The sequence below is a fragment of the Canis lupus genome, chromosome X (genome assembly GCF_048164855.1).
Source record: "Canis lupus baileyi chromosome X, mCanLup2.hap1, whole genome shotgun sequence".
In the NCBI taxonomy this organism is placed as follows: Eukaryota; Metazoa; Chordata; class Mammalia; order Carnivora; family Canidae; genus Canis; species Canis lupus.
Genome location: NC_132876.1, coordinates 114,019,660 through 114,046,702, shown reverse-complemented (window position 1 = coordinate 114,046,702; position 27,043 = coordinate 114,019,660). Strand labels below are relative to the sequence as shown.

The 27,043-nt window shown below is 37.1% G+C and overlaps 1 protein-coding gene across 2 annotated transcripts in view; it reads left to right on the top strand.

Annotated features, from left to right (window-relative positions):
• MOSPD2 (motile sperm domain containing 2) overlaps window positions 1-27,043 on the top strand; it is a 53,235-nt gene that overhangs the window by 6,765 nt on the left and 19,427 nt on the right. For both annotated transcript variants that reach the window (XM_072816446.1, XM_072816445.1), the window contains exons 3-7: window positions 12,184-12,339; window positions 14,008-14,094; window positions 15,839-15,993; window positions 19,001-19,061; window positions 21,570-21,608. In XM_072816446.1, the coding sequence (XP_072672547.1) occupies window positions 12,184-12,339; window positions 14,008-14,094; window positions 15,839-15,993; window positions 19,001-19,061; window positions 21,570-21,608 (498 nt within the window). The remainder of the gene's footprint in view (window positions 1-12,183; window positions 12,340-14,007; window positions 14,095-15,838; window positions 15,994-19,000; window positions 19,062-21,569; window positions 21,609-27,043) is intronic.

The window sequence follows — 27,043 nt, the reverse complement described above, 5'->3', positions numbered from 1 at the left end:
CTGCTCCATGAAAATCACTTCTTCAGGCTCTTGTCCCTTTGTTCTTCCATACAAATTATAGAGTCAGTTTACCGTGTTTCTGCAAAAAAACAACTATTGTTGGGATTTCAAATGGAATTGTGTTGAATCAGAAAACCAATGCTGGGAGGCTTGACATCATCAGGGTTGTGTCTTCCTATTTAAGAACCTGGTGTAACTGCTAAACTCTTCCGTATTGAAAGATTTGTAATTTTCTCCATAAAGGTTAACTCGCTTTTGTTAAATTTATTTCTGGGTACTTACATGTTTTATTTCTGCGGTTGCTTAAATGGTATCTCTTAAGAATTTCTCTTCTAAATGATTGTTTGTGGTTAACAGAAAGTACATTTGACTTTTTTACATTAATATCCAATTGGAAAGCCTTACCAACTCTTATTAATTTCAATAATTTATCCCTAGATTAGTTTAGAATTTCTGTGTAGACCATGATATCACCTTGAAATAATGACAATTTTCTTTCTGACTTCCCAATTCTTACAACTTTAAATGCTTTCACTTTACACTGGCTGGATCCTTTAGAACACTGTTGAATTGAAGCAGTAATAAAAGCCAACTTTTCTTATTCCTGATCTGAGAAAGATAGCCTCAAACATGTCACCATCAAATATCTCTGTAGATATCCTTTATGAAAAATGAAGAAGTTTTCTTCTACTTCTGGTTTGCTAGTTTGGGGTTTTGTTTGTTGTTTTATCCTTTGTTTCAGATCTTGCATCTGGGATCATTATTGTTTCATCTTAAGTATAACCTACAGATTTTCTTTAATGTCTTTGTCTTCTCTTTTTTCCATTAAGCAATTAACCTTGAAGAATGCCTTTATTTTATTAGGCTGAAAGAGAAAAAGTGATTAGAGAAGTAGAAGAACCAGGATGATCTCTGAGACAATTTCAAGGACAGGATGATTACCAGTGACTGGAAGGAACCTCTATAGGTAAAGGGTACATAGAACAGGGATTGTCCTTACCAACTGCCTTCTCTGGAGAGGAAGAATGGAAGGAAAATGACATTTAAAGTGTAACTACACTATTGGAAGTTTTACATAAGCTCTCTAGATTATGAACCACCCAAGGGATCCACTCAGGTTTTATTCATCTTTGCATCTTTAATAACCTAGCTCCATTTTGAGCTAGCATGTGGTGGGAGACCATAAATTAGCCCTCAGAGCTAATGAATTATGTGTTAGCCTCCAATAGTGACAGCTTTTAAAAGATAGGTAGATAGGCACTTGATTTTCTTAAATTTTGTTCCATCTTTAACCTTCTCAAGTTTAACCTTTTAAAATTGTCATGATCAGAATAAGAGGACAAGATTTTAGGAGTTTATCAATTTTTGTCTTTATTTTACATATCTAAAAATACCAAGCCTCTATCATAGAGAATATAAGATTGTAAGTTTTTACATATATTTATTAATCCAATTAATTAATGTGTAGTGTATTATTAATTTCAGAGGTAGAGTTCAGTGATTCATCAGTCTTAAATAATACGCAGTGCTCATTATATCAAGCTATTAAGGCTTAATGTCCATCACCTAGTTACCCCATCCCTCTATCCACCTCCCCTCCAGCAATCCTCAGTTTGTTTCTTATGATTAAGAATCTCTTATGGTTTGTCTCCCTCTCTGATTTTGTCTTGTTTTATTTTTCTCTCCCTTCTCCTATGATCCTCTGTTTTGTTTCTTAAATTCCACATGAGTGAAATCATATGATAATGGTCTTTCTCTGATTTACTTATTTCCCTTAGCATAATACCCTCTAGTTCCATCCACACCATTGAAAATGGCAAGGTTTCATTTTTTTTTTGATGGCTGAGTGGTATTCCAGTGTGTGTGTGTGCGCGTGTTTGCATATACACACCACATCTTCTTTATCCATTCATATAAGATTATAACTTTACATGAAGTCTTGAGTGGTAAATTGGTTATGGGGTAAAGAATTGGTAGACCTGCTTATTTTTGAATCTTTATTCTCAGTAATGACTGTTATCAGTGCCTGGCAAATATTTTTTGACTTATCTCTTTAAGTTGTTGATACCTATTCTTCCCATATGTTTATCATGAATGTTAAGTCAGATATGCAACTTTAAAGAGTCTGTTACTAGTATACTGTCACTTCTAGGATATCAGTTTGTATTTAGTCAATTGTTATTTGAAAAACTTGCATGAGAAGAGTGGTTTACAAAATCTGTGTCCTCTGGATGGTAGAGTGCATGAATGATTTTTCCTTACTGAAAATTTAATCTCTAACTAGAGTTTTGGTTTAATTTGACCTCTAGGAGGTAGAGTAGAGCTCACAGAACTTAAAATATTTCCCCGGTAGCCATTTATCAAGGAATGAAAGGACAAAAAATGGCTACATTCCAATCTAAACTATTTTTAGCTGAATTTGTGTTGACTGTAGAGACTTGGCATATATCTATAGAATTTGTTTTATATTAGTTACTTTATATTTAGTAGTTGGGCCATGATTTACATTTTTACCTTTACCATTATACTACTATATATTTACTGATATAGGACATTCATAAACAATTGTTTAAGTTTTTGTACAGGCATCCAACTCTTAATTTTGACTTGGGTCATGATCTCAGGGTTCTGAGATCAAGGCCCATGTCAGGCTCCATGCTGGGTGTGGAGCCTGCTTAGGATTCTCTCTCTTTCTCCCTCTCACTCTCTCTCAAAAAAAAAGTTAAAAATAGAACTACCCTTCAAACCAGCAATTGCACTACTAGGTACTTATCCAAAGGATAGAAAGTGCTGATTCAGAGGGCTACACATACCCCAATGTTTATAGCAGCACTATCAACAATAGCCAAATTATGGAAAGAGCCCAAATATTCATTGGCTGATGAATGGATAAAGAAAAGTGGTGTGTATGTATATCTATATATGTGTGTGCACACTGGAATATTACTCAACCATGAAAAAAGAAGGAAATTTTTTTTGCATTTGCAGCAACTTGGATGGAACTAGAGTGTATTATGCTAAGTGAAATAGACAAATAAAAATAAAATGAGATAAAACAGAGAGGGAGGCAAACCATAAGAGACTCTTAACTCTAGGGAACAAAGTGAGGTTTGCTCAAGGGGAGGTGGTTGGGGACGATGGGCTAAATGGGTGTTGAGCATTAGGAGAGCACTTGTTGGGATGAGCATTGGGTGTTATAAGTAAATGAAGAATCCTAAATTCTACTCCTGAAACTAGTACTACACTATATGTTAACTAGCTTGAATTTAAATTGAAAAAAAAGAAGCTTGGGATCCCTGGGTGGCGCAGCGGTTTGGCGCCTGCCTTTGGCCCAGGGCACGATTCCGGAGACCCGGGATCGAATCCCACATCGGGCTCCCGGTGCATGGAGCCTGCTTCTCCCTCTGCCTGTGTCTCTGCCTCTCTTTCTCTCTCTGTGACTATCATAAATAAATAAAAAAATAAAAAAATAAAATAAAAAAATAAAAAGAATAAGAAAAAAAAGAAGCTTAACAAGATCTGAGCATCATGAAGGAAAAAGCAATTAGTCCCTAGGCATATTGTAATGAAAATGTGAGAACACCACAAAGGAAAAAAAAAATCAAACAATCAAAAAGAAGGGACAGATTATCTATAAAGGAACAGAAATCAGACTGATACTTGATTTCTCCTCAGCAACAGTTAATGCCAGGCAACAGGGAAATAATCTCCTGCAAGTGCCAAGGGAAATAGCTCCTCTTCTAGAATATTTAGTCAAAATTGAAGGCAGTGTTTTTTCCAGGTATGCAAAGATGACTGTCCCTAATAATGAAGTACTAGACTACATCATGAATAAGTATACAAAACCCAGAAGAAGGCAGAAAGATCAAGAAACAATAAAAAGCAAAGAAATGGGAAAGCAAATTTGTAAAGAAAAAAAATCTAAGTTAATAGTAAAAAGAATTGTGACAGTATTAGCAGGTAAAGAGATTGAAAGGACTTGTATTATTTAGAAGGAGGGTAGAGATACTAATTCTAGGTTTTGTCAGTAAAATGTGAATATTTCAAATAAGGGTAACCACTGAAATACAGAAATAGAATAATTTCCAAGCCAGTGGAGGAATGAAAAGGCGAATGAAGAAAACATCTCTCCAATAGGATGCAGGAAAGGAGGAAAAAAGCAGCACAGCAACTAGAAAACACAGAGTAAGACAGCTGAAAGAATCCCAACTTTATCAAGTTACCATAAATATAAACAGATGTATACTTAATAACAGAGCAGAATTTTAAAAATCTTAATTGCATTTGTACTTACAAGACACTAACCTAAAATAAATTAACGTAGAAAGGTTGAAAATCAGGAGATGTAAAAAAGTGTACAAAACAGGGTGTACTAACCAAAAGTGATACTGTGTTGGTTGCACTTTTGTTAGACAACATATTTAGGGTGGAAAACATTAGTACATTTAAAAATAGATTATACTGTTATTAAATGGAACCCAGAAAGGGTATAACATTTAGAACTAACAACGTAAATATCTCACAGTATAGCCTTCACATATATAAAGCAAAGGTCCTAGAATTATTAAAGAAATTCAAGAAATCCACAAACATGTTGAATGATTTTAACAAATCTCTTTCAGAAATACGCAGAGCAAGCAGGCAAGAGATTCTTAAAATTTTGTTTTGTTAAGTAAACTCTACCCCCCAACATGGGGCTCAAACTCACGAATGACCCTGAGATCAGGAGTCTCATGCTCTAGCGTTGGAGCCAGCCAGGTGCCCCAAGATTTTAGATTTTAACACAATGAACAAAGATGATCAAAGATATATATGTATGTGTATATATGAATGTATATTCTCTCCTGCCCAACAAATGAAGAATATATATATACACACACACACACACATATACATACTTTGGAAAATATATTTGCTCTTGGAGCTTTTGCAAACATTCACCACACATTAAGTCATAAAGGAAGTCTCAAAAATTCCAAAGCAGCTACATCATACAGGCCATGTTTTCACATCGTTAAGCAACTATATTAGAAGTCACTCCCAGGTTTTGCCACCAAAAAAGAAAAAGAAAAAAAGTCAAAATAAGCAGGTACTTAAAAACAAATCAAATGTCAGGAAACTGAAATAACACACCTCTAACCCACCGGTTAACAACTTCCCTTCCCTGTCATGTGTGTAATTCTTACCTCTGCTAAATAAATAACCCATGGGTTAGAGAGGATATCACAATGGAAATTACTAAATAGTTAAAGCTGAGCAACAGAATATCTATGATCTTATGTTCATTCATTAGAAAACAGGCCTAAATAAAAATCAGCTACAGATTCAATTCTACAAAATGAACATAAGTAAATACAGAGAAAGTAGAAGGAAACAAGTAGCAGCAGATATTCATGGTGCAGGAAAGAAGATAGTCGATACAATAAACATAAGCTGGTGTTTTGAAAGGACAAGTGAAGCAGACAAGCCTAGAATAACTGATTAAGAGCAAAGGGAAAATGCAAAGACATAGGAGAAGCAAAAAGCAGACATAAAATTAAAGATGTGGTATAAATTTTTTAAGTGATAAGAGAAAGCAATCACCAGCTTTATCACGGTAAGTTATAAAACTTAGGTTAAATAGAAAACTTTGTGGAGAAGAGAAAGATCATCTCACATTGTTTAAATGAGAATTAAAGCCCTAAATAGATCAATTAAAGAGACTGAGTCCAGCAGCCATAGGTCCCTACCACTCTCCTCCTTGCAGAGACGTGTGTGCAAATAGGGCCCAAACAGTTGACTAGTCCCAGGAATGCAAAGATAATAATCAGAAAATGCAGCAGAGGAACTTACCACATTAACAACATGCTTCTCAATGACATTTCTGAATAGGTACAGTTTCAACAATCAAAACCACATAAAAAGGTAAACATTGAAGGGCGCCTGGGTGGCTCAGTTGGTTAAGCATCTGCCTTTGGCTCAGATCATGATCCCAGGGTCCTGGGATTGAGCCCCACATCAGGCTCCCTGCTCAGCGGGATGCCTGCTTCTCCCTCTCCCTACTGCTCCCCCTGCTTGTGTGTTCTCTCTCTCTCTCTCTCTCTCAAATAAATAAATCTTTTAAAAATTGTAAACATTGAGAAGCCTTTCATGTGCCTTTTCTGTCCCTTCTCTCTTCTCTTTAGCTAACTATATATGTTTTCTCTTTCTTTTTTCTATGCTTACTTGAGCAAACAGAAATATATACGCATTAACAAAATCAAATGAGGAAAAATGTTTATTTCAACAAAGACAGAAACCACACTGGCTATAATCCAACTTTGTGTAAAGCAAACAAAACTTTGCACAAACAAAAACTTTTTTTGCTCTAAGTATATCTTCTAAAAACCTACAAATGTTAGGTTTAATTGTGAAACTTCAAAATAACTCCCATAAAGTCAAGGGAAAGACCATGATCTCTGCTATAATTTCTAAAATTCAACACTATATGAAATAACCTAGTTATCAATATGGCAAGGAAAAGAGGCATAGGGTTTGCAACTCTCGTTATTATTTGCTCATATAGCAACACAAAAATCTCTAAAAGTGCCTCATAATCTAATAGAAGAAATTTGCAACATTTTTTCTTTTAACAAGAAAATTGTGTTACTGAAAAAGATTGAAAGAAGACTTGAATAAATAAATGGAGAGATATATCATCTAAGAAAGCACAACAATATCTCTCTACAACAAACCATAGGTCAGCAAAGTTTTGTTTTTGTACAGCCCTCTCTCTAAGAATGTTTTTTGTATTTTTAAAGGGTTACTAAAAAGAAAGAAAGAAAGAAAGAAAGAAAGAAAGAAAGAAAGAAAGAAAGAAAGAAAGAAAGAAAGAAAGATGAATTAGCAATCTGTGGCCTTCAAAGTCTAAGATATTTAGATATTTATCATCTGGCCCTTTACAGAAAGTTTTCCAATACCTGTAATAAACCAGTGGTTCTCAGTGTGATCCCTGGACCAGCAGCAGTCAGCATCCTGTAGGAACTTCTTACAAATGCAGATTCTTGGTTCCTGTCCATGCGTTAAGCACTCGGGGAAGCCTGGGTGGCTCAGTGGTTGAGCTTCTGTCTTCGACTCAGGGCGTGATCCCAGGTCCTGGGATCAAGTCCTACATTGGGTTCCCTGCAGGGAGCCTGCTTTTCCCTCTGCCTATGTCTCTGCCTCTCTATCTCTGTGTCTCTCATGAAAAAATAAATAAAATCTTTAAAAAAAACACTCTGGGAGTGGGGTCCATTAATCCCTTTTTATTTTATTTTATTTTTTTAAATAAATTTATTTTTTATTGGTGTTCAATTTGTCAACATACAGAACAACACCCAGTGCTCATCCCATCAAGTGCCCACCTCAGTGCCCGCCACCCAGTCACCCCCACCCCCCGCCCACCTCCCCTTCCACTACCGCTAGTTCGTTTCCCACAGTTAGGAGCCTTTCATGTTCTGTCTCCCTTTCTGATATCTCCCACTTATTTTTTCTCCTTTCCCCTTTATTCCCTTTCACTATTTTTTATATTCCCCAAATGAATGAGACCACATAATGTTTGTCCTTCTCCAGTTGACTTATTTCACTCAGCATAATACCCTCCAGTCCCTTTTTAAACAAGCCCTCCTGGTGATTCTGACAGGTGCTGCAGTTTAAGAATCACTGCGGTAGGCAGGTGGCTTAATGCCATCTTAAAAGGTCACCTGCCTCTCAGTCTCTCACTAGATGACTTTACAGCAATTGGAGATTTAGGGTAGGTTGTGGCCTACTAACAGAGGATGCCCTTAAAGAAATATTTTGATATTTCAGCCTCATCACTTCCATTGTTGACATTAACACACTCCGGCCAATAGAAATGGTCCAGACAATGCAGATGCTCTTCCAGGGCCCTGCCTTGACTTTAAGTGGACTAGTGCTCAAAGTCCTGGAGAAGTAAGAGGGTCAAGGAGGTTTTAAATTACTATCATGTTTGCCAGTTGCATATTTGCTGCTTTTGAACATCATTATGATATCTAGTTAATAACTGTTCTCTGGTTTTCATTATCAGAGTACTTTTGTATTTTTTCCAACCTTTATCTAAATTTTGAGCACATTTATAATAACTACAGTATACTTACAAGATTTTCTCAACTGATTAATAGGTCAATTGGAATTTAATCTTAGATTCATGGATAGCATTCTACCTTATGTTAATGAAAATTCATTTATATAGTATTTAAAATTTGCAAAGTGTTCTTGATCTTCATAAGATTGTGGGTAGGCAGACCTCATCTCCATTTTACAGAGAAGAGAATCAGGCCTAGAGTGACTTGCTGAGTCCCCATACTTAGTAGTATGGGTCTTCTCATTCCATCACCCTGCCCCCATATCCTGAATCTGGCTAGATGTGTTTTCATATTCGTTAACTTTCAAATACACTTCTGACCTGTTGGTAATTTCACCAGCTGACAAGTACAAGAGAGAAAAAGAAAAGTTAATAATGAAATTCACCGTTTTATAAGTAAAACCTGTATTTATCCTGCAAAACTTAAAAAATGTATAAAAAGTATTTAAGAGACAGTGTGAAGGGGTGTGAATGAGTGTGTGTGTTTGTACACACAGAGGAGAAAGAGATGAACAGCTGAGAGAAAGAAGTCATCTTTACCCTGAAGCATTTAGTACCATCTGAGAGCTGAATCTCCATTGCCATTTATCTTCAGTCCTTTCTCTGCCAAATTCTGAACTGTAGTATGTGTTTGGTGGCGATGCACTGTATAACTATAGGACCAATCTACAGAGCAAAATTCATATAAGAAGAAATAAATTGTAGCTAGAGACAGTGAACCACAGGTGGTGTGTTGGTAGTTCATTAAGGTTTCTTACAAAGAAGTAGCCAAAATGAGCGTTTTTGCTATTTGGAAGAACTGCAGATTTGGGGCTTAAAAGCTTATCACTGGAGATTAATGTTGGTTCTCAAAGTTTTCCTGGTTCGCAGCAAGATGAAAGTAGTAAGGTTAAGGTGTTATGAGAATATAGACATACATACATGTCTGTGTATACAACTAATCTCTTCCTTGTTTGCATGCTTTAATTATGGAGAGGTAAAGCCAAAATGATGTCATGAGTAGGTGTGGGGACAGAGGTGTATGGGCACAAATGTGTGTTTAATGGCTTTAGTTACCTTTTGAGGGTTCCTCTTTAGTTTATTCCGGTAACATCTGGATTTACCAAAGGACTGGTTTTCTGAAAACCACCTCACACTTGAGGATTTGGTTGTCTGGGGGCTGTGCTTGAAAGCAGCAAATTGTGTTGTCATAAGCACCCTTATTGCACTTGACCATGCTTTCCTTATCTTGAATGTTCAGTTGACTCTCTTTTTCTCTCCGTCTCCTTCTCTCTCTCTCTCTCCCTCCCCTACCCCACCCCTTGTAGTCATTGTCCTGCTCCCCTCAGCCCTCCTCTGTGTCCTCTTCTGCCCTTTCATCCTGCCTCCCTCCCTCCATACAGGACCTCTTGCCCAGTCCTCTCCCTTCTCTGTCTTTTCCCTGCTCTCTCTTTCCCTGTCTGTCCATCTAGGGGTAAATGTTTAACAGGCATTTCATATATAAGTACACGTTCTGACAATAACAGTAATTAGTCATTTTAGTATAAATGGAGATTTCTAATTTCAAAGACCTGCACAAAGCTATATCTACTTTGCATTTAGTAGTAACACGCACTGTTTCTTTTAAGGTATCCCTAGTAGTAATACCAGCAGTAGTATTACTAATGATAGTAATAACAATCATGGTTTATTCTTCTTACTATGGCTAATATTTTATTGGGTTTTTACCATTTTCCATGTGTTGTTCTAGGTAAGTGGTTCTGAGTTTAATCTGGACCCTGGGGGATGCCCAGGACTCTGCAGGAGCCTGTGAGGTCAAAACTATTTTCATAATAATGCTAAGAAGCCATTTGTCTTTTTTTTTATCATGTTGACATTTGAGCTGATTACATAGAAGGAATGATGGGCAAAACTGGCTTGTCAGCCCAAATCAAGGCCAGTGGTCTTCATTGTGGGCACTCTCAGTTTAAAAAAAGAAGAAGAAACCAATTTTATTTTAGAAAGCTCCTGATAAAGCAGTAAATGATATTAAACCTTCACCCTTCTGTACATGTCCTTTTAATGTTCTGTGTAACAAAATTGTTCTGCAGGACACATTAAACACTTCTACATGTTTGAGTTGCCAGCTGAATTAGTCACATTTTTCATGGTGAGTAACCTGTGGTTATTCAGACTTGGGTATTTAGCAGAAATTTTCTTGAAAATGAAGAAATCAGCCTGTAATTTCGAGGAAAACGCTGTATTAGTGGAGCAGAGAAGGCTGTGCAGTGTGGCCAGACTGGAGGGTGCTTCTTCAGGGGACAGGTACTCTCAGGAGGCCTCTTAATGTGAAACAGTGTCAACTCTTTTATATCCAACTCATATTTATAAATTACAGAAAATTTGTACTTTGAATACCAATGAATTTCTAAGGAACATTTTCCAGGGTTTACCTACTATAGAATCAGTCATCATATAGATTAGAAAAATAGAGCCCAGATACCCAAGGTAACACTGTACAAATGCATGATTCATGGTCTAATCTTAGTGCTTTAAACTTTCAAGTACTTTCATATATACATTTTCATCTGATCTTCACACAGCCCTGTGATTATCTAAAGCAGTTTAAAGATAAGGAAATTGAGGGACGCCTGGGTGGCTGAATTGGCTCACATGATCTCAAGGGTCCTGGGATCGAGCCCCATGTTGGGCTCCCTGGTCAGTGGGGAGTCTGCTTCTCCCTGTCTGTCTACCCTCCACCCCTCACCCTGCTCATGTACTTGTGCACGCTCGCTCTCAAATAAATACATCTTTTACAAAAATAAAAAGCAAAGATAAGGAAATTGGGACTCAACAAAGAGCCTTTGAATGCACTTTATATTTTCTTGCTCTTTTGGCTATTATCTCTGATGTCTTGAAATAAGAGCAAATAGGAGAAAGAATCTATAAAACTTGGCATCTAACTGGATGCAAAAAAAAAAAATGGAGATAAAGGAGCCAGGGAATTTTCTGAAGTTCCCACTTGGGCCCCTGGGAGAGAAAATAAAAATAGAGAAGGAAAAGATTCAGTTATCTTGAAAGCCTTTTCACTGGCACTAGTATAACCGGCTTTGGAGGCATCCTAAAATGTACAGACTGTGCTATTACATACAGTCTCTATATGGGAAGTTATGGCACTTTGATTAAAGGGAAAACATGCTAAGTGCCTCAAGAAAGGCTTAGTTTAAGTCCTGGGGCTGTTCACAGAGGGACAGAATTCCTTTTGGGCTCAGGGAAATTTTTGTGGAAGAGGAAGCATTTGAAAGCCTTGCAGAATAGTAGAATCTGGATGTGCAGAGGTGGTTGTGAGGAGACCAGGTTCAGTTACAGAAAAATGGAGCAAGATGTGGAAGGAGTATCAAGTACCATAGCCTGTGTGTAAGCAGATAATAAATTATTAGAAACAATTATTCCAATACATTACAGGAACTGTTGACTGCTACACACATGGTCAGTTTTCCATTTTGTATTTCATTTTTTAAAATGACATTGCCAGGGCACCTACGTGGCGCAGTCAGTTGAGCATCTGATTCCTGGTTTTGGCTCAGGTCGTGATCTCAGGGTCATGAGATCGAGCCCCACCTTAGGCTCTGTGCTCAGTGTGGAGTCTGCTTTAGACGCCCTCTGCCCCTCTCCCCTCTAAAATAAACCAATAAATCTTTTAAAAAGATAAAAATAATATTGCCAAACAAATGTCTTCTTGAGTACAACTTCTTCCTTCACATGTAAAATTTCCTTTTTCATTGACCAGGGTAAGGGTTTCAAATTCAGGCAACATGATCTTCCTAGATGTTGGTTTATAGTTTTAGAGAGGGTCATGTAAAATATTTTACTGTGGTCTTATTTTTTAATTTTACTATGGCTTATTCAAAGTAAACCTGCTATCTTTGGATAACTTTCTTCTCCTCTGAATTAGAAATTCCATCAATCCTTTACATTGTATTTTCATCTGAACTGCATCCTTCAAGTAGCTTTGTTCTATAGCTTAGCTTACTCTTGTCTATGTTTTTTTTCTCCTGGCATCAATGTTATTACTCACTGCAGAATTTATCTGACGTGGCTATTTAATACTGCTTTTCCCCTAGATAAGCCAGATAAATATGATCCACGTGATGTTGAAAGGCTACAACAAGATGATAACTGGGTTGAAAGCTACTTACTTTGGAGACATAATGTTGTCGATGAAACTCTGAAGATGCTTGATGAGAGTTTTCAGTGGAGGAAAGAAATGTCTGTTAACGGTAATGCATTCAATTTAACCTTGACAGTATACTGCCTCACGTATAAATGTTAGTTTTACATTTACCAAATAGTGTATTTGCAAATATTCTTGGCAATCATCATAAACACCAAAATATAATGGTTTATAAAAACTCACTAACGCTTTGAAAGGAGCATCTTATGAATGTCTTAAGAGTAGTATCATTCATAGGGAAATTGGATCACCAGAGAGCAGAATTAGATTCAGATTCTTTCACTCAGAGCAGAATCTCTTAATCTGTACTGGTTTAGTTCAATACCATTGAACCATACCAAGATAGCATCATTACTACTAGGCCTAGACACAGAGATATTCTTTTCCTGTTTTGTTTTGTTTTTCAGATGTTTCCTTAATGTCTTTCTCTATTCCCAGGGTCCCTTGTGCTAATAGGTACTCCCTGTAGCAGTGCTAAAAGATTGAGGGGGTCCACTAAAAAAGTAGGCTTATCCCCAAGGATGCCTATGGCAGCGTTTTCTTAACTTCTTGATTTCAAGACCCAATTCTAGATTGACATTCCCCGCCTCCCCCGCCCCCCCACCAAAGGGGAATTTTAAATCTTAGAAGGTTTTTTTTTTTTTTAATAGTCTTCAAGTATATGAAGAACTCTTCACAGGAAAGGTTATCCATTATCTCTCTCCTAAAAATTTAACAGGAAGAATCTGGCATAACTACTGGTTTTGATGAGGTACAAAGAAGGATTTCTTGACCTTGAGGGTTACAAACTCTGGAGTGAGTGAGTCTGGAGACTTACGAAAAAAGTCCACAAATAAATTCAGAGCAGATACTCTCCCCAGTCTTTATACTTGTAGAAAGGATCCCTGAGAAAGAGGAGTATTTAAGAAATAATATGATTGGAAGTATAAAAACCATAGGTCATTTCAACAAACAGTGAAGCATTTATTAATCAAGCAAAGAAATGTAACTCATTTAGGTACAGAATGAACTCTTAAACTCAGCAATAGTTTTTTTTTCTTCTGTGGAATTGCTAGTTTCTAGTGGCACACAGCAGAGATATGGTAAAAGGGTGGTGCGGAAAAGTGAAGAATCTTTGAAAGTCCTCAGGGAACAACTGGTGAATGATACAAAAGGCTTGGTATTTGCTGCCTTGCTATGTTCTCACTCGACTGGACAGACCTTGTTTTGTTACTCCTGCTAAAAATTTGACTTTTTTAAAAAATATTTTCCATTTGCTCCAAGATTATAAAATGTGTTAGACTACTGGATATCAACCCTTGGTAGGAAAATATTTTACTAGAGAAACCCTAAGTGAGTTTTAAGTCAATCCTGAGGCTGTAATGTGGATATTTACTAGCATGTTGTCTTGAAATTGTCCAATACTGATGGTATTTGTTGAAAGCTATTATGAGAAATACAACCAAAACATGGAAATGTGTCCATATAATAATGGCTGATGAGTCAAGGGAAATGGATTTTTTCCCCCATTTTTCTCATCCATGTCTTTATGTAGTTTGTTTCGTTAGTAAGAAACACCACTTTTTATTGCCAGAGGCTCCTTCCAGATACTTAAAGGAGCTTATCTTTTTTTTTTTACATCAGACCTACTATATAACATTAACCTTTACGTCATAAGTTTTCTTTTTCAAAGGCCCCTATGTTACAATTACTCATCAGATTTATCCTTTTTTAGACCTGACTGAATCCTCCATTCCCAGATGGTTATTGGAAATTGGTGGTATTTATCTCCACGGTTATGACAAAGAAGGCAACAAGTTGTGTAAGTATGTTTAACTGATGTACTGGCTTTTCAAGATTTTGAGATGCATTTATCTCAACTGAATAATAGGCAGAACCTTCTCCATATGTGGCACACATTAAGTTTCCTACAACTGGGGATCATTAAGGCCATCTTGACGGGGTGTCAGACCCTTAGTTGTATGTACTGTTTGCATTTTGATAAAGTAGGCAGTAAAGGCAAATGCCACATCCTGTAACACAGCCAAAATGTAATTTAGAGTCGTTCTCTTCTAATTTACTGATCTTAAAATTCAACCCAGTATTTTCATGGAAAATGTTTTCAACAGTCGCTGAGGGGTGTTAAGTGGACTTTTCAAGTCCAAGGTCCCACTGTCCCTGATCCCCCCCACCCCCGGTCTTCTCCCCTCAGCTTCTTGTGAAATCTGTGATAGCAGAAGGAACAGTAACCACCACCATCTCTGTCCCAGTGACTCCCTTATTACTCCTCCCTTCCCTTGTCCAGAATCCAGCTCCATTTGTAGCAAGGCTGGGAACTGGGCAGGAGGAGTGTCAGAGCTGCGTCCGAGCGCTTGCTTGCCTGCCACCACCCCCCTGCAGTGCGTCGTCCACTCCTGTCTCAACAGTATTCTCCCTGAATTTCCCTCCTGTTGCCAGCTCTCTTTCCCAGTATTCATTTCTTGTTTCTCTCATTCCGCCCCCCGCCCCCCTATCCCCGTCCTTACGAGCGCTTCCCTGGCTTTATGCCTTTCTTTGCTGTTTTTTCTTTCCAGCTGATACAGTCACCTTGGGTGATCTCAAGGACCTTGCCTCCCCACCAACAGTGATAACCCCACCCTGTCCAGGCTACAGGCACATATATGCCCAGCTACCTACTTGATTGGTGCCACCGGGTTGATGGCCGGCCACCTTCAACACAAAAGTGCCTCTGGGCTGCATCCCCTGGCCTGCCCTCCTTCTGTACCACCCAGCCCACACCATGGGCCCTTACCCTCCATGGCTTCAGTGGAGCCCCTTCTCCATTTCCATCAGCTCTTCCTCAGTTCAGAGCCTAGCTGCTTTCCCAGGGCACAGCCAGTTGGGGTTCCTCCTCTGTCCCTTCCATGCTTCACTCGGTGCTGCTGCCTCCAAGGGATGTCTTCAATAGGAAAATCACACCTTAGCATTTGATCTGGAGGCCGTCCAGCCCAGCCCTTGAGCTTCTCCTCACAGCACTGGCCCCATGTTGCCCCAGCTGCCCTGCTCCCAGTGGTTTGCGGCACCCTGTGCCCACGCCCCACACGCACTCCTGCTCCTGGCGCATGCCGTCCTCGTGCCTCCAGCGAGGCTGCTGCTGCGTGGAGAGTGTTTGTTCTCATGCTTGACAGAACCACTGGCCTGCCCTCTTGTTGAGTTCCGCGAAGAGCACTTTTAGATGATTACCATACTGTTTGTTCACCTGCATCTTCTTTTCCCTCTTACTTCCTGGAGAAGTCTGTCTGTTTCCCCAAGGTGGGCATCGTGAGGGCATGATATACAGGAGTCTGCACTTCTCTAAGGTTCTCCCGTGCACACTGTTTCTTATTTATTTATTTATTTATTTACTTACTTACTTACTTACTTATTTCACTGTTTCTCATTTAAAAGAAGGAAGAGCCGTTTTTAATCTGAGAAAGGAAATAAATTGTAAATGAAGAACAATATTAAGGGAAAGGAATGATGTATGTGTAAAATAATATTATAATGACAGATATTTTTCTCCTTCTTATTCAATGTTCTGTTAAAAGTCTGGATCAGGGTGAAGTATCATGTAAAAGACCATAAAACCATGTTGGACAAAAAGAAGCTTATCGCATTCTGGTTGGAACGTTATGCTAAACGAGAAAATGGGAAACCCGTAACAGTGATGTTCGACCTGTCAGAGACTGGAATAAATAGCATCGTAAGCATTTCTTTAATTCACAAGTATCATTTATTGTCATGTCCTCGCCGCCACTCCTCCCAACCAAATATTGTGGGAACTTTGAGCTAACCTAGTTCTGTTTGGGATTGATTCTTTTCCTCCTCCGTTGTGAGTGAAGTTAGACATGAAATAGGATTGGCAAAGAAATACACTTGCTTCAGTATTTGGCATTGAAACTGTGTGTTTCCTAGAAATGTTCCTCATGTGATATGTAAGATGTCAAGGTGAGACATCTACTGTCAAAACTAATAACCTGAAGCACTTAACCCTGTACCTGGCACATAATAGTGCACTCAGTAAATAGCGAGACATGGGGGGGAGGTGTTTGCTTGATCTGGTTAGCTTTGGAAACCAGCTTTCTTCAGGTGATTCTGTCAAACTTAAGAAATAAGTAAAACCCACCAGTCTTTAATTTGGGCCCTTGTGACCTTAGTAACTACAAACCGTTCAGCAGCAATGGGGATCCTTTGGCACGTTTATTATAGCTGTTGTCTCTTGCATTTGAACCTTAGCTACTTCTGGTAGCAGTGAAGTGGCATTCACACACCTGCCTGAAGCAGTAGTGAAACCTTTTTGAAAATCCACTTGGCAAAGCATGTTAAGAAGCTTACGGTGTTTGTGTTCGTACTCTTTGCCTAGTAACTAACTTCTAGAAATCTACTTTAAATAAATACTCCCGAGTACAGAAAAAAGCAGTGTGTACCAAGTGCTTTTTTTTTTTTTTTTTTCAGAGTGTCGTTTAAAAAAGTGAAAACTTAGAAAAAAAATGTAAATGCCAGCATGGCCAAATGGTAAAATATGGTGTGTAAATTGAGTATGTGTATATATATAAAATGGTGTTTTTAAATAAGTGCTGGTAATATTAGAAAATATCTTTTTTAAAAAAAAAAGTCCTAGTGATACCAGCCACCAAAAAAGGAACTCTTAGACATTAAAAAAAAAAAAAACCCACAACAGCCTAAAGAGAATAATAATAAAAAAAAACAACAGCCTAGAGAGAATAAGTGTTTTTTGGGTGGTGGGATCACACATTTTTATTTTCATCCTTATCTCTTTTTATATTTTAGGATTCCATTGCCCTCAATTTTTTCAATCTAGTTGCCATTTTTTTGAGTTTTAGATTACAGAGTAAATTGTTTTATACCCAAAGTCTAAATCAAAATAGATAAATAGGTATCCCATAAAAATTAATCATGATTCTGTCATCCTTTGTGTATGATTGTTTCTAATTATTAACCCAGAATCATAAACAAATGCTTTTTATTGCCAAACGTATGGGCAAGGAATTGTCTTGAACTGTCTGATTTTTTTTTTTGCCAACTACTTATATGCTATCTCTTTAATTTATAAATAAGGTTTATTTGCATTGCTAACTGTTTAAATCATTATTGTTTTAAAATACCAAATCCTAATTGAGTTATTTTTATATATGACTCCCTTATGATTCACAGAGGATTTAAGTTGGTTATAAACATGTATGCAGAATTGCAAGGCAAAAAAAGTTAAAAATTATTTGTTAGAGTTGGGCCACTAATTGGGCTCTAATCTTTCATCTGCCTGCCTGAAAGACATGGAATCATTTAAAATTACTCAGTGGCCATACTTTAAAACCAGTGTCTTAGAAGAAATCTATTTGTTCCTGATACTTGAACTAGAGAAAAGTATTTCATGGGTCCCCAAAGGGAGGACATTTTATAAGATAATAAATAGTCCTTGAAGATTTCCTCACAGAATGTAGAGCAATAGGTTTCATGGAGCTTTAATATAGTACCCACTAATATACTTACACCAGTGGTATCCTATCAAATCCACTTGAATTAGCAGTAACTTGGGATTTAAAAGCAAGGCTATTCAATTAAAAGATGAAAACAAGAATATTGGATGGAGACTTTTTAGGCAAAGTCTCCGGAGGCCACAGATTATAGAACTAGTTATTTTGAGATACTTGACTCTTAAATACAAATTATTAAACTCGGTGCACAGTGGATATAATGATTAGTTATAAAGGTACTATTATATACTAGGATTTATTCCATAAAAAATACGTAAGACACTTAAGGATGCTTACTTCCAGTTTACTAAAATTAAAGATGCTACAACTCACATGCTGGGAGTGACTCTATAGACTCGTCTCTGGGACAACTCACCTTTCAGTAATTGATGAATTTAAGTTTGCCTGATTATCTTTCATCCTACAGTCCTTTTAAGAAGGCTGATCAGGATTAGTTAAGTCAGTTTGTGGCCATGGAATAACATGGAATGAAGTGATCCATGTGAATAGTGACCCTCATAACTGAATTTCACATTGCTGTGTTCAGTGCAGTAGAACCAAAGGAGAGTTATGTTCATAAAGTTTCCCAGGACTTGGAGTCAATGAAAACACTCGAATATAAACTAAAAAATTCTAGGTTTCTAAATAAGAGGAAAGAAGCTAGAAGCAAAGTAGATCTAGCACACTAATATGTTCAGATTAGCTATTGTGTAAAATATTGATAAAACATTTTATTGAAACTATTACAAGGTGCAGAAACTAGGTTTTAAAAGCAAATATAACAGAATTGATATATGTATTATCACTCCAAGTAGTGAGGTTGTAAAATGTATTGATTTACATTAAACTTAATTGTTAAACAGATTTTTAGAATTTCTCTATAGGGATTGCTTTTAGATCCACTTTATAATGCCATGTTACTTTAGTGGCCTCAAATATCTCACTAGTTTGAGGTAACATGAGTGTTGTTTAAGCACCTGATTTCTTTTTTGTTCACCTGATTTCTTTTACTTGATTTTAGGACTGATTATTATAAGTAGCTTAATAACTTAACACCTTAGAATATAGATATGTATTTATATATGAACTTATTTGTTAAAGAATTTCCTAATTTTTTAACTTGTTTTTAATAGTTTATTACCTTTAGGAATGTGCAATTTAAAATTCTCTGATGTAGATAGTCTTAAAGATTTTAATGTATAATCTTTGTTTTAGGACATGGACTTTGTACGCTTTATCATCAACTGCTTTAAGGTTTATTATCCTAAATACCTCTGTAAGTAACTTACTCCTTTATAAAAATACAATATATAGAAACTATAGACAATAGCTGAGGTTGTTTTATATTATTATAGACTTTAATGCTTGAAGTGTTATTTTCTGATGAGGACCTTAAGTGTGTGCATAGAAGTTTAAGTGCATATCCTAGTAGATAATAAAGGAAATTTTCATAATCATTGTCCTTTGTAGTTTTAAGAATTTAAGTTCTAAACTGTATAGATGACATCCTATAGCACACATACATGTATAGGGAAATAAAAATATACCTTTATTTCCAAGATTATCCCATTTTTATTCATCTTTCAATAAAAAAACTCATTTAAAAGAATATTTACTATATGTAACCTATTACATGTAAGAAACAGATAAACAATATTGATAAAGTATACTGTGTGATAAGCAGTACTCATACACAAAAAACACTTTCTGTGTTACTAATTACTATTTAAAAATTGTCATTAAGAAAACATTCGACTAAAAAAAAAAAAAAAAAAAAAAGAAAACATTCGACTAGCATATACTGCATTTGAATCTGGCATTTAGAGTTTATTTTTAATTGTGATTTAGTGGATTTATCTGATGGTTTCCCTTTGGAGAAATCAAGATTTCTATCCCTCATAAACAGTCATATATTTTAACTCCAGTGAACGAAAAGTGAAAAAAAAAAAAAGAGAAGAGACACAAGGGGGATATCAGAAAATGGAAGCTCACAGTCTGCCTACACACACGCCTGGCAAATACTACAATTAAGGTCTTTTGAGACTCCTGATTTAGCTGACATTAAAGCTTAAAATCCCTAAATCATCTTACTTTGGCATGCTTTCACACTATTATTAATGTGAAATAAGGAACAGAAAACAAGTATGATGGATATCAAGGATCAGTGCCACTGCTACCCCTATGCTCTCATGTCTTCAGAGGGAGTATTCATGAACATTTTTAGGTAAAGAGAATGTCTGGTTGGGAAATCTGGCGGATCTGCTATTCCTTCTGAATTCTTCCTGGATCCGCCATGTATGTACCCTGATTCATTAAGTTTTATAGTACCAATCAGTGATCAATAGGGAATCTCTACCTCATATTATTAGCTTGTTCCTCTCATGTACAAAATGAAAATAAAATATCCACTTGTTTATTGAAAGATCTAAGAGTTTGTGAAGAGCCATTTCTAAATAGTAAATATCATTATTATCTTATAAAACATATTTAAGATTCTTTTGAGAGAACTTTTGATAAATTCATGGGTCTGTATAAAGATGAACTGGGACACTATTCATTCCAATTAATTACCTCTAGGTAATGTATATATATTCTACCTACATAATATAGTTTTGCAGACATTAAGTTTTGTAGAATCTTAAATTGATTATGCTTCACAATCTGTCATGAAATCCAACCATTCTTTCATAAAAACTTAAAGTTCAAATCTTGTTAGGCTACCATAGATGAAGGCTGACATATTAAGCATCAGGATACCTCTTTCAAGATTCTTTCTTTCTTACATGTACTTTACTCGTCTTATGTTACTTATAATCATTCTAGGTGGTTCTCTGCCTAGAGAAGAATGAAATTACATTTTGATTCATTTGGAATAGAACAATGAATTGGATGTCAAAACTTCCCTTTGTAGAGATGCCTGGGTGGCTAAGTGGTTGAATGTCTGCCTTCAGCTCAGGGCATGATCCTGGAGTCCCAGGATTGAGTCCTGAATCAGGCTCCCCTCAAGGAGCCTGCTTCTCCCTCTGCCTATTATGTTTCTGCCTCTCTCTGTGTGTCTCTCATGAATAAATAAAAAATAAAATTATAAAAAAACCCAAAACTTCACTTTGTAGAGGTTTCCCTTTTTAGTTCTTTTTCATAATTGTTACTAGGGCTATTTAAGTCTTCATCTAAACATGCAAATAATACTTCTGTATACTTGGAAATTATTGGCTTCCTGGGACTTATAATATAAAGAAAAGGATAAATTTTGTTCCTTAAAACATAATGATGTATTAAAACTGGGGGAGGGGGATGTGTGAGTGGTTTGACAATATAATCTCTAGGAAATTATTAAAACCAATAAATTAGACATCAAAGTCATTTTTTAGTTTTTAAATTTAAATTCAGTTAATCAACATATAGACATTGAAATCATTTTAAAGTTCACTGAACTTCAGCACTAATATGACATGCCACATCCAAAGACTCCACTTAACCATTTAACTATTTTCTTTTGTACCTTTCTGCAAACAACACAAGCAAGAAAAGAACAGACTATTTGCCAAAGTACAGTGATAATGCATTGGTCATTTCCCAAAAGCTACCCTGGGTGGGCCCCTCATCAGTGTGGGAAGTTAATTTGTTTCGAGCACCACTCACACTTCACTGAATTAGAACGGACTTGACCAGCTCAGTTTTTAGTTTGGTTTAGATCGCCAGCTTTTTCTAGACCAGGTAGGTGGAAGTGATATTACTATAGTGGTACTAAATCACATTGAATGAATTTTTTTTGGTCTTTCAGCAAAAATGGTGATCTTTGACATGCCTTGGATAATGAATGGTGAGTATATTACTTATACTTTGCTAAAACAAAATGTTTGATTCCCTTTTTCCCAATTTAGCCATATTTCTATGGTTGTTTAAAAATATATTTATCTAGTGCTTGCTGTGTACTCTCAAGAGGCTGGAGCTAGAACACTCAAAGGCTGTTCCTAAGCAAACCAGGTTAACATTCTGCCCCAAGGCTCTGGGGACATGCATTAGTCTTCTCTAAAAACAGCATCAAGATGTTCAGCCATTCAGGTAAAACTAGAGCCAGATGCCTCAGGTTGTCACCCACAGATGGGGCATGTCACAGAACACAGGCCTTGGCTAGATTTTCTCCTGGGCTTTGAGGAAGAAGGGGGATGAATCTGAAATTTACTCGAAATCTCTGTAGGCACATTACCCTTATATAAGACAGTCATGATACGTTTTTGGTAAAAACTTATTCTAAAAAGCATTGAAAAACACTCTATCAACTTTAACATGATTATAAATTTAATGTTATTTTCAGAATGTCCATTTTCATTTATGTTTGCGAGAGTCAATTGTTATACAGAAAGCAGTAGAGAAAACCAATGAAACTAAACCTTGGTTCTTTGAAAAGTTAAATAAAATTGACAAAACTTTAGCTAAACTGATGAAGAAAAAAAGAAAGACTCCAGTGATTAAAATCAAGAATGAAATAGATATCACTGCTGACCTTATAGAAATTAAAAGAATTATAAGAGATTACTGTGAACACTTGTATGCCAAGAAATTAGATGAATATAGATGAAATGGACAAATTCCTAGAAAGACAAAATACAGAAACAATTCAAGAAGAATCTGAATAGAAGTATGATGAAAGACATTAAATTAGTAATCAAAAAACTTCCCACAAAGAAAAGTCCAGGCCTAAATGACTTCACTGGTAAATTATAACAAAAATATAAAGAAGAATCAACACTAAACCTTTGCATACTCTTCCAAAATTAGAAGGGGGAACACTTCCCAACTCATCTTATGAGGCAAGTATATTCTAATAGCATTACAGGAAAGGAAAGCTAGAGACCAGTATCCCTGATGAATATAGATGGACCAACCCACAATTAAGTACTAACCAAACCTAGCACCATGACCAAGTAGGATTTATCTCAGGAATGCAAAGTTGGTTCAACATATGAAAATCAGTGTTATTCAACACATTAATAGACTAGAGGGAAAAATGCACATGATCACCTCAGACACAGAAAAAGCATTTGACAACACCTAGTACATTCTCATGATAAAAGCACTCAAGAAACTATGAATAAAAGGTGCAAAGAATTGTAACACCTATAGATATAGGGAGACTACAGTAGTCCACACAAGACTACCCTCACTTCTTGACACTACCTGTAAGTACAAGGGGTTTCCAAAAGCACCCTCAGATCCACGAGAATTACTCATAGACCTCACTGAAAGCTATTAGAGTTCTGGTTAATTACAGGAAAAGGATTATTACAGGAAAAAAAATGATTTAAATCAACCAAGGGAAGAAAAACATAGGGTGGAATTCAGGGTACCAAACAGGGAACACATTAGTTTCCCAGCATTTCTTTCCTGATAATTTGTTCAAATTTTCTAGTTCTTCCTGTTCAGGTTTGGTCATTTATATGTTTCCACAAAAGTTTCTTCTAGGTTGTCCAATCTGTTGGCATATAGTTTTTCATGATATTCTCTTATACTTGTTTGTACTTCTGTGGTGTTTGTTGTTAATTCTCCTCTTTAATTTGTGATGTTATTTATTTGGATCCTTTCTCTTTTTGATAAGTCTAGCTAGAGATTTATCAATCTTCTTGTTTTTTGTTTTTTGTTTTTTGTTTTTCAAAAAACCTGCTTCTGGTTTCATTGATCTGTTCTGTTGTTTTTTTAGTTCCTATATCATTTGTTTCTACTCTGATTTTTACTATTTCCTTCCTTCTGTTGGTTTTAGGTTTGGTTTGTTGTTCTTTTTCCAGATTCTTTAGGTATAAGGTCAGGTTGTTTATTTGTGATTTTTCTTGCTTCGTGAGGTGGGCTTTTATTGCTATAAAGTTCCCTTGTTAGACCTGCTTTTGCTGCATCCTGAAGGTTTTGAATCATTGTGTTTTCATTTATTTCCATGTACTTTATTTCTTTGATTTCCTGGTTGACCCATTCATTGTATAGTAACATGTTATTTAATCTCCATGTATTTGTGGTCTTTCCAGATTTTTTCTTGTGGTTGACCTCTAGTTTCATAGCATTGTGGGCAGAAAAAATACATAATATGACTGACCTTTTTGAATTTGTTGAGGCTTGTTTTATGGCCCGATAGGTGATCTGTTCTGGAGAATGTTCCATGTGCACTTGAAAAAACTGTGTGTTCTGCTGTTTTAGGATGGGATGTTCTGAAAGTATCTGTTAAATCCATCTGATTAGGGCAGCCCCGGTGGCGCAGCACTTTGGTGCTGCTTTCAGCCCGGGGCATGATCCTGGAGACCTGGGATCGAGTCCCATGTCAGGCTCCCCGCATGGTGCCTGCTTCTCCCTCTGTCTGTGTCTCTGCCTCTCTCTCTCTCTCTGTCTGTCTCTATGAATAAATAAATAAAATCTTTAAAAATAAATAAATCCATCTGATCTAGTGTGTCACTCAAAACCATTGTTTCCTTGTTCATTTTCTGTTTAGATGATCTGTCCATCAATGTGTCTTCTATTGTATTATTATTGATTAGTTCCTTTATGTTTCTTATTAACTGTTTTATGTATTTGGTGGCTCCCATGCTGGGTGGATATTTATAATTGTTGTTTCTTTTTGGGTTATCCCCTTTATGATTATTTAGCGTCCTTCTTTGTCTCTTGTTAGTCTTTGTTTTAAAGTCTAGTTTGTCCAATATAAGTATTGCTACTCTGGCTTTCTTTTGACATTGTTTTGCATGATAAATGTTGTTCCATCCCCTCACAGAGTTCTCTAAGTTTATTCTCATTTTGCATAATTCTTTTCTCTCTCTTTTGTTCATCTTGATTATTTTCCATTACTCTGTCTTCTAGGTCATTAATTCGTTCCTCTGTTTCTTCCATCCTGCTGCTCATTCCATCAAGTGTGTTTCTCATTTTGTTTATTGAGCTCTTTATCTCTGCTTTTATTCCTTATCTCTGTTAATGGTCTCACTAATGCTTTCCACTCTTCTCTCGAGTCCAGTGAATATCCTTATGATTATTGCTTTAAATTCTCCATCAGGGGGTGCCTGGGTGACTCAGTTGAGCATCCAACTCTTGGGATCTGCTTGGGTTGTGGCCTTGGGATCATGGGATCAAGCTCCATATTTGGCTCCACGTTCAGCCTCGAGTATACTTGAGACTCTATTTCTCCCTCTTCCTCTGCCCTTACCCCTGCTTGCTCTATCTCTAAAATAGATAAAATTTTTAAAAATAAAAATAAATAAATTCTCCATCAGGCATGTTACTTATATCTGTTTCACTTAGATCTCTTGCTGTGGCTTTGTCCTGTTCTTTAATTTGGGGCAAATTCCTCTGTCTTCTTACTTTGTCTAAGTCTCTGTGCCTGTTTCTGTGTGTTAGTAAAGGCAGCTCCATCTCCTGTTCTTCAGGGTAATGGCTTTGTGAAGAAGAGGTCCTGTAGTGGCCTGCTGCATAGCGTCCCCTCTTCCCCAGGGCCTGGCACTTCTGGGAGTGTCTCCAATGTGTGCTCCACATGCTCTGCTGTTGTGTCCTGACCACTTCATCCTTCAGGCCAGTCATCTGCAGAGGCTGTCTTTGCCTATTCAGGGCAGTATCTGGTGCCTAGCCTTCATGTGGCACATTTTAACTAGATGTGCTCTAGTCTGTGTGAAGTGAGACTTATCAGTGTTGCCCCAGGATCCAAGGCCTCACAAAACTCCTGAGTCAGGAAATGCAATGTTGGCAAGGGTTTGGTCCAATCTTCTGGGGGAGAAGGCCTGTAGACCTGGGGACTGAGGCAGGCATGACTGGGAAGGTTGTTTCTATTAGAGCACAGGGGTATAGAAGAGCTTAACATAAGCAAGTTAGGTAGCAAGTGTCAGTGCTGCGCTTGTTCCTGCAGATGGCCCTGTGCTTATGCTGAGGGGTGGGGGGGGTGAAATGGCACCTGCCAGTTTCTTTGTTCCCCAAGGAGTCTCTCCATGAATGCTGCCTGTCTGGGACATGCTCCAAGATGAGCAAATGACCTCCGCACTGTGTGCCCCAGGCGCTCTTCAGATCGCTGTTCCCATACTGTATGTCTGTGGGCTATTTGTCCTGCCTTCTCTCCAAGAATAGCTTCAATGTCCTCTGAGCTCTCCCAGAGCCAAGCACACACTGACCTTTAAAACTCTAGGCTTGAAGCCCTGCTGATTGCAAAAACTCGCAAAATTCAGGCCCTCCTATTTTCCAAGCCAATTGCTATGGGGATTTGTTTTCCCCACGTGCTCCCCTGTGTGCTAGTCTATCTCTTGCCCTTCTCCATGACCAAGGCTCCCTCCCCACTGCAGCAGCCACAGTCCATTTCTCTCCCAAGCCACGTCTCTGCACTTCCTACCTTCTTCAGTGTAGCCTCTTCTCTACTTTTAGCTGTGGAGATTATTGTGCCAGTCTTCAATTTCTGGGGCATTTAGGATGATCTGATAATTATCTAGTTCTCTTTGTGGGATGAGGCAAGCCTTAGGGTCCTCCTACTCTGCCACTGTCTTCCAAGATCTCTCTTGAGAAAGAACAGTCTCTTTAATAAATGATACTGGGACAATTGAATATCCATATTCAAAAGAATAAAGTTGGACCTCTACCTCCCTTAATATACCAAAATAAGTTCAAAATAGATCAGAGACCTAAATGTAAGAATTAGAACTATGAAACTCAGAAGAAACCCATAGGAATAAATCTTGGTGGCCTTGTATTAGGCAGTGGTTTCTTAGATAGGACACCAAAAAGCACAAGCAACAAAAGAAAAGAATAGATACATTGGACTTCATTAAAATTTAAACTTTCTACTTCAAAGGACACCATCCAGAAGGTGAAAAGACAACTCTTAGAATGGAATAAAGTATTTACAAATCATGCATCTGATAAGGGACCTACAACTAGAATATATAAGTAGCTTTTACAGCACAATAATAAGACAAATGGTCCAATTAAAAAGGGCAAAAGATTTGAATAGACATTTTTCTAAAGAAGATATGCAGATGGGCAATAAACACATAAAAATATGTTCAACATCATTAGTCATTAGAGAACTACAAGTCAACACCAAATGAGATATTACTTCACACCAACTAGGATGGCTAAAATAAAGAAAGGTAGTAACAAGTGTTGAGGATATGGAGAAATTAGAATCCTCATATATTACTGGGGAGAATATAAAATGGTATGGCCACTCTGGAAAGCAGTTTGGCAGTTCCTCAAAAAGTTAAACATAGAATAACCATATAAGTCAACAATTCCATTCCTAGGTATGTT